Source organism: Stenella coeruleoalba, assembly GCF_951394435.1.
Source record: "Stenella coeruleoalba genome assembly, chromosome: 9".
NCBI lineage: Eukaryota > Metazoa > Chordata > Mammalia > Artiodactyla > Delphinidae > Stenella > Stenella coeruleoalba.
The window spans coordinates 19,733,607-19,745,998 of record NC_137155.1 but is presented as its reverse complement, the minus strand read 5'-3'; the positions used below and the strand labels follow the sequence as shown (position 1 = coordinate 19,745,998).

Here is a 12,392-nt window from a genome sequence, read left to right as displayed (position 1 = left end):
GTTCCTTTAGCATTTGTTGTAAAGCTGGTTTGGTGATGCTGAATTCCCTTAACTTTTGCTTGTCTGTAAACATTTTTGATTTCTCTGTCAAATCCGAATGAGAGCCTTGCTGGGTAGAGTATTCTGTTTTTGTTTTTTTTTTTAATATTTTATTATTTTGGTTTTTTTGTTTTGTTTTGTTTTTCACACACACACACACACACACACACACACACACACACACAGTATTTTATTTTTACAAGAGATAAATAGGCTGACACCAAGCATTGTAAATGGATGACCACAACAAAAGCAACAATGATTGCAATCACCAAACACGAAACACACTCACACTATGTCATAATATTGACATTCACTCCAGTAATCCTCCACTGTAATAGCTCCTTTACTTTGCAGTGAAAATTGATTTGTATATTTTTTGCCTTTGAGTCCTTGTGGGATTTTTTTTTTTATTCAAACAGAAGGTCACAAAAATTATAATCATCCTCATCAGTTCACTCAGTCCCCTGTAATCAATATTTTTTCATCTTGATCTTTTGTTAGCACTTTATGAGTTCATCAGTTTTCCATTAGAGTTCTGAAAATACTTATTCATTCAGTTCAGCAGTATAGTCAGTTACCAGAAACCTGTACTTGTCTTTTCCATGAATTCCTTGAAGATGAAACCCTTTTATAGGAACATATTTGCAAAAGCATCAGAGTACACCCAGAACTGTCTGTAAATGACAAAAGACTTAAAAATGACCACGGATAAAGATTTGATGAAAGTTCATACTAATGCAATTGACAAGGAAATTTAGTTATTTCTGAGATATACATTTTAAAGTAATAACTAGAATTATGACTTATAATACCAGAACATACAAGATTTTTAGAAATTTCATGTAATGTCTGAAACATTTATATTAACATATTTCCATAAAAATAACCCAAGGAAAATTTAGTTGTTTTGTTTGTTTTTTTATACTGCAGGTTCTTATTAGTCATCGATTTTATACACATCAGTGTACACATGTCAAACCCAATCGCCCAATTCAGCACACCACCGTCCCCACCCCACCACGGTTTTCCCCCCTTGGTGTCCACGTGTCTGTTCTCTACATCTGTGTCTCAACTTCTGCTCTGAAAACTGGCTCATCTGTACCACTTTTCTAGGTTTCCACATACATGCATTAATATACAATATTTGTTTTTCTCTTTCTGACTTACTTAACTCTGTATGACACTCGCTAGATCCGTCCACGTCTCAACAAATGACTCAGTTTCATTCCTGTTTATAGCTGAGTAATATTCCATTGTATATATGTACCACATCTTCTTTATCCATTTGTCTGTCAATGGACATTTAGGTTGCTTCCATGACCTGGCTATTGTAAATAGTGCTGCAGTGAACATTGGAGTGCATGTGTCTTTCTGGATTATGGTTTGCTCTGGGTATATGCCCAGTAGTGGGATTGCTGGATCATATGGTAATTCTATTTTTAGTTTTTTAAGGAACCTCTATACTGTTCTCCATAGTGGCTGTATCAATTTACATTCCCACCAACAGTGCAAGAGGGTTCCATTTTCTCTGCAACCTCTCCAGCATTTGTTGTTTGTAGATTTTCTGATGATGCCCATTCTAACTGGTGTGAGGTGATACCTCATTGTAGGCTTGATTTGCATTTCTCTAATAATTAGTGATGTTGAGCAGCTTTTCATGTGCTTCTTGGCCACCTGTATGTCTTCTTTGGGAAAATGTCTATTTAGGTCTTCTGCCCATTTTTGGATTGGGTTGTTTGTTTTTTTGATATTGAGCTGCATGAGCTGTTTATATATTTTGGAGATGAATCCTTTGTCCATTGATTTGTTTGCAAATATTTTCTCCCATTCTGAGGGTTGTCTTTTTGTCTTGTTTATGGTTTCCTTTGCTTTGCAAAAGCTTTGAAGTTTCATTAGGTCCCATTTGTTTATTTTTGTTTTTATTTCCATGACTCTAGGAGGTGGATCAAAAAAGATCTTGCTGTGATTTATGTCAAAGTGTGTTCTTCCTATGTTTTCCTCTAAGAGTTTTATAGCGTCTGGTCTTACATTTAGGTCTCGAATCCATTTTGAGTTTATTTTTGTGTATGGTGTTAGGGAGTGTTCTAATTTCATTCTTTTACATGTAGCTGTCCAGTTTTCCCAGCACCACTTACTGAAGAGACTGTCTTTTCTCCATTGTATATCCTTGCCTCCTTTGTCATAGATTAGTTGACCATAGGTGCGTGGGTTTATCTCTGGGCTTTCTATCTTGTTCCATTGATCTATGTATCTGTTTTTGTGCCAGTACCATATTGTCTTGATTACTGTAGCTTTGTAGTATACTATGAAGTCAGGGAGTCTGATTCCTCCAGCTCCGTTTTTTTCCCTCAAGACTGCTTTGGCTATTTGGGGTCTTTTGTGTCTCCATACAGATTTTAAGATGATTTTTTCTAGTTCCATAAAAAATGCCATTGGTAATTTGATAGGGATTGCATTGAATCTGTAGATTGCTTTGGGTAGTATAGTCATTTTCACAATATTGACTCTTCCAATCCAAGAACATGGTATATCTCTCCATCTGTTTGTAGCATCTTTAATTTCTTTCATCAGTGTCTTATAGTTTTCTGCATACAGGTCTTTTGTCTCCCTAGGTAGGTTTATTCCTAGGTGTTTTATTCTTTTTGTTGCAGTGGTGAATGGGAGTGTTTCCATAATTTCTCTTTCAGATTTTTCATCATTAGTGTATAGGAATGCAAGAGATTTCTGTGCATTAATTTTGTATCCTGCAACTTTACCAGATTCATTGATTAGCTCTAGTAGTTTTCTGGTGGCATTTTTAGGATTCTCTATGTATAGTATCATGTCATCTGCAAACAGTGACAGTTTTACTTCTTCTTTTCCAATTTGTATTCCTTTTATGTCTTTTTCTTCTCTGATTGCCATGGCTAGGACTTCCAAAACTATGTTGAATAATAGTGGTGAGAGTGGACATCCTTGTCTTGTTCCTGATCTTCGAGGAAATGCTTTCAGTTTTTCACCATTGAGAATGATGTTTGCTGTGGGTTTGTTGTATATGGCCTTTATTATGTTGAGGTAAGTTCCCTCTATGCCCACTTTCTGGAGAGTTTTTATCATAAGTGGGTGTTGAATTTTGTCAAAAGCTTTTTCTGCATCTATTGAGATGATCATATGGTTTTTATTCTTCAATTAGTTAATATGGTGTATCACATTGATTGATTTGCGTATATTGAAGAATCCTTGCATCGCTGGGATAAATCCCACTTGATCGTGGTGTATGATTGTTTTAATGTGTTGTTGGATTCTGTTTGCTAGTATTTTGTTGAGGATTTTTGCACCTATATTCACCAGTTATATTGGTCTGTAATTTTCTTTTTTTGTAGTATCTTTGTCTGGTTTTGGTATCAGGGTGATGGTGGCCTCATAGAATGAGTTTGGGAGTGTTCCTTCTTCTGCGATTTTTTTGGAAGAGTTTGAGAAGGATGGGTGTTAGGTCTTCTCTGAATGTTTGATAGAATTCACCTGTGAAGCCATCTGGTCCTGGACTTTTGTTTGTTGGAAGGTTTTAAATCACAGTTTCAATTTCATTACTTGTGATTGGTTTGTTCATATTTTCTATTTCTTCCTGGTTCAGTCTTGGAAGCTTATACCTTTCTAAGAATTTGTTCATTTCTTCCAGGTTGTCCATTTTATTGGCATAGAGTTGTTTGTACTAGTCTCTTAGGATGCTTTGTATTTCTGCGGTGTCTGTTGTAACTTCTCCTTTTTCAGTTTTCTTTTTTGCCTAGAGAAGTTCCTTTAGCATCTGTTGTAATGCTGGTTTGGTGATGCTGAATTCCCTTAACTTTTGCTTGTCTGTAAAGCTTTTTGATATCTCTGTCAAATCCAACCGAAAGCCTTGCTGGGTAGAGTATTCTTGGATGTAGGTTTTTCCTTTCATCATTTTAAATACATTGTACCACTTCCTTCTGGCCTGCAGAGTTTCTGCCGAAAAATCAGCTGATAACCTTATGGGGATTCCCTTGTATGTTATTTGTTGCTTTTCTCTTACTGCTCTTCATGTTTTCTCTTTGTCTTTAATTTTTGTCAGTTTGTTTAATATGTGTCTCAGCCTGTTCCTCCTTGGGTTTATCCTGTATGGGACTCTTTGCACTTCCGGGACTTGAGTGTTTCCGTTCCCATGTTAGGGAAATTTTCAGTTACTATCTCTTCAAATATTTTCTCAGGTCCTTTCTCTCTTCTCTTTCTGGGACCCCTATAACGTGAATGTTGGTGCCTTTAATGTTCTTCCAGAAGTCTCTTAGACTGTCCTCGTTTCTTTTGTTTTTTCTTTGTCCTGTTCTGCAGCAGTGATTTCCACCAATCTGTCTTCCAGCTCACTTATTCATTCTTTTGCGCCATTTATTCTGCTACTGATTCCTTCTAGTGTATTTTTCATTTCAGTTATTGTATTGTTCATCTCTGTTCTTTTTCTTTTTTTTTTTTGCGGTACGTGGGCCTTTCACTGTTGTGGCCTCTCCCGTTGTGGAGCACAGGCTCCGGACACACAGCTTCAGTGGCCATGGCTTACGGGCCCAGCCGCTCCGCGGCATGTGGGATCTTCCCGGATCAGGGCACAAACCCGTGTCCCCTCCATTGGCAGGTGGATTCTCAACCACTGCGCCACCAGGGAAGCCCCATCTCTGTTCTTTAAATCTTCTAACTCTTTGTTTAACATTTCTTGTATCTTCTCAGTCTGTGCCTCCATTGTTTTTCCGAGATCTTGGATCATCTTTACTATCATTGTTCTGAATTATTTTTCAGGCAGATTGCCTATATCCACTTCAATTATTTGTTCTTCTGGGGTTTTATCTTGTTCCATCGTCTGGAACATATTTCTCTGCCGTCTCATTTTTTTTCTAACTTTCTGGGTTTGTGGGCTCTGTTCTGCAGGCTGCAGGATTGTAGTTCTTCTTGCTTTTGATGTCTGCCCTCTGGTGGGTGAGGTTGGTCCGGGAGCTTGGGCAGGCTTCCTTGTGGGAGGGACTCGTGTCTGCCCACTGGTGAGTGGAGCTGGGTCTCGTCCTTCTGGTGGACAGTGCCATGTCAAGTGGCATGTCTAGAAGTGGCTCTGGGCTCAAGACAACTTTAGGCAGCCTGTCTGCTGATGGATCGGGCTGTGTTCCCACCCTGTTGGTTGTTTGGCCTGAGGCATCCCAGCACTGGAGTCTGCAGGCTGTTGGATGGGGCCAGGTCTCGGTGCCAAAATGGTGACCTCCAGGAGAGCTCACACTGAGGAGTATTTCCTAGGGGCCTCCGCCACCAGTGACGTTGCCCCTGTATTGGGCCACAGCCAACCCCCACCTCCCCAGGAGTCCCTCTGAGATCCGCAGGTGGGTCTGGTCCAGGCTTCTGTGGACTCACTGCTTTACCCTGGGTCCCAGTGCACATGAAACCTTGTGTGCACCCTCTAAGAGTGGAGTCTCTGTTTCCCCCAGTCCTGTGGAGTCCCGCACTCAAACCTCACTGACCCTCAAAGCCAAATGCTCTGAAGTCTCCTACTCCCAATTCCAGACCCTCAGACTGGGGAGCCTCATGTGGGGCTCAGAACTCTTAGTTCCTGTGGGAGAACCTCTGTGATATAATTATTTTTCAGTTTGTGGGTCACCCACTTGGCAGGTATGGGATTTGATTATATAACAGAAGCGCTCCTCCTACTGTCTTGTTGTGGCTTCTTCTTTGTTTTGCGGTGCAGAATATCTTTTTTGGTAGGTTCAAGTCTTTTTTTTGTCGACTTGAACAAAAAACATGGTTATTCGGCAGTTAGTTGTGTTTTTGGTGTTTTTGTAAGAGAAGGTGAGCTCAAGTCCTTCTATTCCGCCATCTTGTCTCCCATCACCTCTACAAGAATTGTTAAAATGACTTTAGGTGGAAAGGAAAAAGGCACAGCTAGAAACGTGAAAATTACAAAAGGAAAAATGTCACTAGTAAAGGTAAATATACAGTAAAGGTAGTAAATCAGCTGCATGACAAGCTAGTAGGAAGGGTAAAAGACAAAAGTAGTGAAATCGTCTATATCCACAATAAGTAAAGAGATACACAAAATAAAAAGATGTAAAATATGATGTCAAAAACAGTAGTCACGGGCAAGGGGGGAGTAAAAATGCAGGTTTGTTAAAATGTGTTTGAAATGAAGAGATCAGCAACTTAAAACAATCACATATATACATATGTGTGTATGTGTGTATGTATATATATATGTATTGCTATATATGAGTCATGGAAACTACAAACCAGAAATCTATAATAGAATCAAGAAGAAAATGTAACAATTTTAAACATATGTGCACCCATCATAGGAGCACGTAAGTACATAGCAGATATTAAGAGACATAAAGAGAGAAATCGATAGTAACACAATAATAGTTTGGGACTTTAACACACCACTTACATCAGTGGACAGATCATACAGACAGAGAATGAATAAGGAAACAGTGGCTTTAAATGACACATTATACCAGATAGAACTATTAGATATATATAAAACATTCAATCCAAAAGCAGCAGAATACACATTCTTTTCAAGTGCACATGGACCATTTTTCAGGGTAGATCACATGCTAGGCCACAAAAAAAGTCTCAGTAAATTTAAGAAAATAGAAGTTATATCAACCATCTTTTCCAACCACAATAGTATGAGACTAGAAATTACAAGGAAAAAACTGCAAAAAACAAATACTTGGAGGCTAAAACATATGCTGTTGAACAACCAGTAGATCACTGAAGAAATCAAAGAAGAAAGTAAAAAATACTGGAGACAAATGAAAACAGAAACACAAAGATCCAGAATCTATGGGATGCAGGAAAAGCAGTTTTTTTTGTTGTTTTATTTATTATTATTTTTTTTGTGGTACGTGGGCCTCTCACTGTTGTGGCCTCTCCCGTTGTGGAGCACAGGCTCCGGACGCGCAGGCTCAGTGGCCATGGCTCACGGGCCTAGCCGCTCTGCGGCATGTGGGATCTTCCCAGACCGGGGCACGAACCCATGTCCCCTGCATCAGCAGGCGGACTCTCAACCACTGCGCAACCAGGGAAGCCCAGGAAAAGCAGTTTTAAGAGGGCATTTTATGCGATACAGGCCAGCCTCAGGAAACAAGAAAATTCTCAAATAACCTAACCTTACACTTAAAGGAACTAGAAAAAGAAGACCAAACAAAACCCAAACTTAGCAGAAGGAAAGAAATTATAAAGATCAGAGCAGAAATAAATGAAATAGACTCATAAAAAAATAGAAAATATCAGTGAAACTGAGAGCTAGTTCTTTGGTAAGATAAAATTGATAAACCTTTAACCAGACTCATAAAAACAAAAAGAGAGGGCCCAAATCAATAAAATCAGAAATGAAAAAGAGGTTAGGACCAACACGACAGAAATAGAAAGGATTATAAAATACTACTATGAACAACTATATGCCAATAAAATGGAAAACCTAGAAGAAATGGACAAATTCCTAGAAATGTACAATCTCCCAAGACTGAACCAGTAAGAAATAGGAAACATGAACAGACCAATTACCAGTAATGAAATTGAATAGTTTTTAAAACTCCCAACAAACAAAAGTCCAGGACCAGATGTCTTCACGGGTAAATTCTACCAAACATTTAGAGAAGTGTTAACACGTGTCCTTCTCAAACTATTCCAAAAAGTTGCAGAGGAAGGAATGCTTCTGAACTCATTCTGAGGCCAGCATCACCCTGATGCCAAAACAAGACAAAGATATCACACAGAAAAGAAAATTGCAGGCCAATATCATTGAACATAGATACAAAAGTCCTCAACAAAATATTAGCAAACTGAATTTAACAGTACAATAAAAAGATCATACACCATGATCAATTGGGATTAATTCCAAGGATGCAAGAATGGTTCAATGTTGGCAAATGAATCAGTGTGATACAGCACATTAATGAATTGTAGAATAAAAATCATATGATCATCTGAACTGATGCAAAAATGTTTTGACAAATTAAGCATCCTTCTTTTTTTTTTTTTTTAACAAAACCCTCAACCAAGTTGGTATAGATGGAACATACCTCAACATAATAAAGGCCGTATATGAGAAGCCCATAGCTAACATGATATTCAGTGGTAAAAAGCATTTTCCTCTAAGATCAGGAAAAAGATAAGGATGCCCACTCTTGCCACTTTTATTCAACATAGTATTGGACGTCCTAGCCACAGCAATCAGACAAGAAAAAGAAATAAAAGGAATCCAAATTTGAAAGGAAAAAGTAGGACTGTCACTATTTGCAAATGACATGATACTATACATAGAAAATCTCAAAGACAGCACCAAAAAGCTCATCAATGAATTTGGAAAAGTTGCAAGATGCAAAATTACTATACAGAAATCGGTTGCATATCTATACACTAACAACGAACTATTGTAAAGAGAAATAAGGAAACAATCCCATTTTCCATCACATCAAAAAGCATAAAATACCTAAGTATAAATCTGCATAAGGAGTTAGAAGACCTATACCTAGAAAACTTTAAAACACTGATGAAAGAAATTGAAGATGATGCAAATAGATGGAAAGATATATATGTTGTGCATTGATTGGAAGAATTCATATTGTTAAAATGACCATATTCTCCAAGGCAATCTACAGATTCAATGCAATCCCTATCAAAATACCAATGGCATTTTTTCAAAAACTAGAACAAATAATTTAAAAATATTTATGGAAACACAAAACACCCCGAATAGCCAAAACAATCTTGAGAAAGAAGAATAAAGCTGGAGGAATCAGGCTCCTGGACTTCAGACTATACTGCAAAGCTACATTTATCAAAACAGTATGGTACTGGCACAGAAACAGACACATAGATCAATGGAACAGAATAGATAGTTCAGAAATAAAGCAAGAACTTATGGTCAATTAATCTAGAACAAAGGAGGCAAGAATATACAATGGGGAAAAGCTAGTCTTTTTAATCAGTGGTGCTTAGAAAACTGGACAGCTACATTTAAAAGCATGAAATTAGAACATTTTCTCATACCATATGCAAACTCAAAGTGGAACAAAGACCTACATGTAAGACTGGAAAGTATAAAACTACTGGAAGAAAACATAGGCAGAACACTCTTTGACATAAATCGTAGCAATATTTTTTTGAACCTGTCTCCTAAGGCAAAGGAAACAAAAGTAAAAATAAGCAAATAGGACCTAATTAAACTGAAAAGCTTTTGCACAACAAAGGAATCCATTTGCAAAACAAAAACACAACTTACTGAATGGGTGAAAATATTTGCAAATGATGCAACCAACAAGGGGTTACTTAATATCCAAAATATATAAACACCTTATACAACTCAATACCAAAAAAAGAACCTGGTTAGAAAACGGGCAGAAGACCTGAACAGATATTTTTCCTAAGAAGACATATAGATGGGCAACAGGGACATGAGAAGATGCTCAGCATTGCTAATGATCAGAGAAATGCTAATCAAAGGCACAGTGAGATATCACCTCACACCTGTCAGAATGCTGTCATCAAAAAGACCACAAATAACAAGTGTTGGTGAGGATGTGGAAGAAAGGGAATCATTATACACTGTTGGTGGGAATGTAAATTGGTGCAGCCACTGTGGAAAACAGTATGGACATTCCTCATAAAACTAAAAATGGGACTACCACGTGACCCAGCAATTCCACTCTTGGGTATATATCCAAAGACATAAAAATGCTTTAAGGTAGGCATTATTAACTCCCATGTAATAGATGAAGAAACTGAGTCTTGGAGAGGTTAAGTCTCTCAGCTGGTAAATAGGTTAGCTGGAATTTGAACCAGACTTAACCTTGGCTTACTTTTAACTTTTAACTTACTTTTACTTTTAACCACATTGCACTTCCTTCCTTCAAGTGAAAAATCTATGATTTAACACTTTTCCCTGTAAATTTTTATTTGGCTATTTATAAATAATTTATGTATCTATGAAACTTTTTAATGACTGTGGGAAAATGTATAAGGAAGTTATAGGATTTTGAAATGTTTTGGAAGTATGAATGAGTTAAATTTATCCTATTTCTGTCATGTGTATATGTATAAAATTACACAACTTCAGGGCTGTACAGGAACTTTGGAACCAGTTATAGTGTTTGACCAACCTTATTTTACATGTGAGAAGACTGAGACCCAAAAGAGGTTAAGTGGTTGTCTGCAGCTTTGTATTTTCATTTCTCTGGTCTCTGCTACTAACTCCTTTGTGACATTAGGCAAATCCTTAAATGATCCTGGTCTCAGTTTCTTTGTGTGTAAAACAAGAGGTTTGGATGAACCCCCCAAAAATCTTTCCATTTTAAAAATCTGTGTTTTTGTCATTGTTTCACTTACCTTTTCAAGTATTCTTTGGGTGAAATTCTTTTATAAGGTGTTAATGAGGCAGGTTGTGGATTCAGGCGTAAAAGCATGGTACAGAGGTTCTGATTATAAGACATGGGAGTGAGAATCTGCTGGCTTTTTGGCTTTTAGATTTTCCTAATAATTGATTTCTTGTTTGGCTTCTTCAGGACATCATATCACTTATTGGCTCCCATAATCTAAACTTGTCTGTTTACCTCATATTTTTCTGTGTTTCCTCTTTAAGCAATATACTCAATTATTTTAATAAAGTGATACATGTTTACTGTAAAAAAATCAGAAAGTACTCATGAGCACAGGGGTAGAAAATAAGTCATTCATAATCCCAGCATCCAAAGATAACTTTTAATAATTTGAGAGACATTTTTAAAAACAAAAAGCACAGCTGTGACATCATACAGCACCTCTTGTTATAAACTGCCCCCTCAGCCCCACCCTGGGCAATGTACTGTGGACACTTGCACTGTCTGACCTATTCTCATAGTTTAATTTGAAGAGAATCATGTTCTATATTTATAACACAATTATAGCATTATACAAATGCTTTCTGTTTTTCCTGTGGTGATTTCTACAAAGAGGATTTTTTTTAAAAGGTTAGAGCTATAAATTTTAAATGTTCCTGAGCAGATCCAGCATTTGACTACTTGACCTATTCCTCAGAAGAACAGCTTTTGTCATCACCCCCAGGTGGACTGCTGTTCTTGCGTCTCGGTCATCATGCCTTGCTCATATAAACCAAACAAAAGCGCCCCACGAGCAGCATGATTGGGCCACTCCCATAGCTTTTGCTCCAGCCTGAGGCACTCTTAAAACTGTGATCAGAACAGTTCTCCCTAATGCAAATTCTGTTTCTTAATAATCTTATGTCTGTAGGGAAGTGCTCCACTGGATGGGTGTACTTGATTTTTACAAAGAAGAAACAGAAAATGCTGTTGGCATGCAGTGCCTTACTAAAAGAGAAATGCTGTTGGCATGCAGTGCCTTACTAAAAGAGAAAAGTAACCATTGGCTAATTTCTTAACGTTTATAAGCCTCAGTATTCTGTCTGTAAATTGAGAATTATAATAGTATCCTCTGCCAAGGGTCACTTGAAGATTAAATGAGAGAAGGCATTTGAAGTGCTTAAAACTGTGCCTGGCATCAGAATATGCATTCAGTATTGTTCGTAAAAAAAATTTGTCTCATATTGATTTTAAATGAACTTTAATAACTTTATTCTTATGCAGAAGACTTAACCAATGGCTCATATGATGATATCCTAAATGCTGAACAACTTCAGAAACTCCTTTACCTGCTTGAGTCTACTGAGGATCCTGTCATTATCGAAAGAGCTTTGGTCACTCTGGGTAACAATGCAGCCTTTTCAGTCAACCAAGTGAGTACCCTAGTCTCTGCAAACACGTTCCTCCTATTCTCACACACCAGCACCAATTGTCACCGTGATAAGTTACTTAACCTCTCAGAGCCTCGATTTTTTCATCTATATAGTATGGCTGTGGATACCTACAGAATAACGTTTGTTTACTTCTGAAAAGCACAGCCTAATAGTAATACGAGTAGTAATAGGATTCTAGATCAAGATCCTTATGAAGTTGGTCACTGGCATCACATTTGTAATAAGTGTATCTAATCAACACTTAGCATTGCGTGGCCTTTTTAATTATTTAAAGTTCAGCAGTGCTGCAGTAGAGCAACAAAAGCATCTGACATTTAAGTACATGTTTTACATTGTACACAGGGCTTATGAGGATGGTTCTGATGCAGGTGCTCCCTAGACCACACGCTGACAACCACGGACCAATGTAAATGGCCTCTGCTTCCTCCCCCCACTACCCATGGAGAAAAGTAAAACAGTTTTTGTCATTATTTTCAGCTAATGCCCTTTCTTAACATTGTCATGCATGCACAGTTTTGAATTTATACTTCATTTTAGTCCGTATTTATCCATCATGTCAAGGTTTACTCTA

At 37.5% G+C, this 12,392-nt stretch overlaps 1 protein-coding gene across 1 annotated transcript in view; it reads left to right on the top strand.

The window, feature by feature from the left end:
- Positions 1-12,392, top strand: part of ARMC10 (armadillo repeat containing 10) — a 36,939-nt gene that overhangs the window by 4,764 nt on the left and 19,783 nt on the right. The window contains exon 2 of the mRNA XM_079931732.1: positions 11,652-11,800. Coding sequence (XP_079787858.1) covers positions 11,652-11,800 — 149 coding nt within the window. The remainder of the gene's footprint in view (positions 1-11,651; positions 11,801-12,392) is intronic.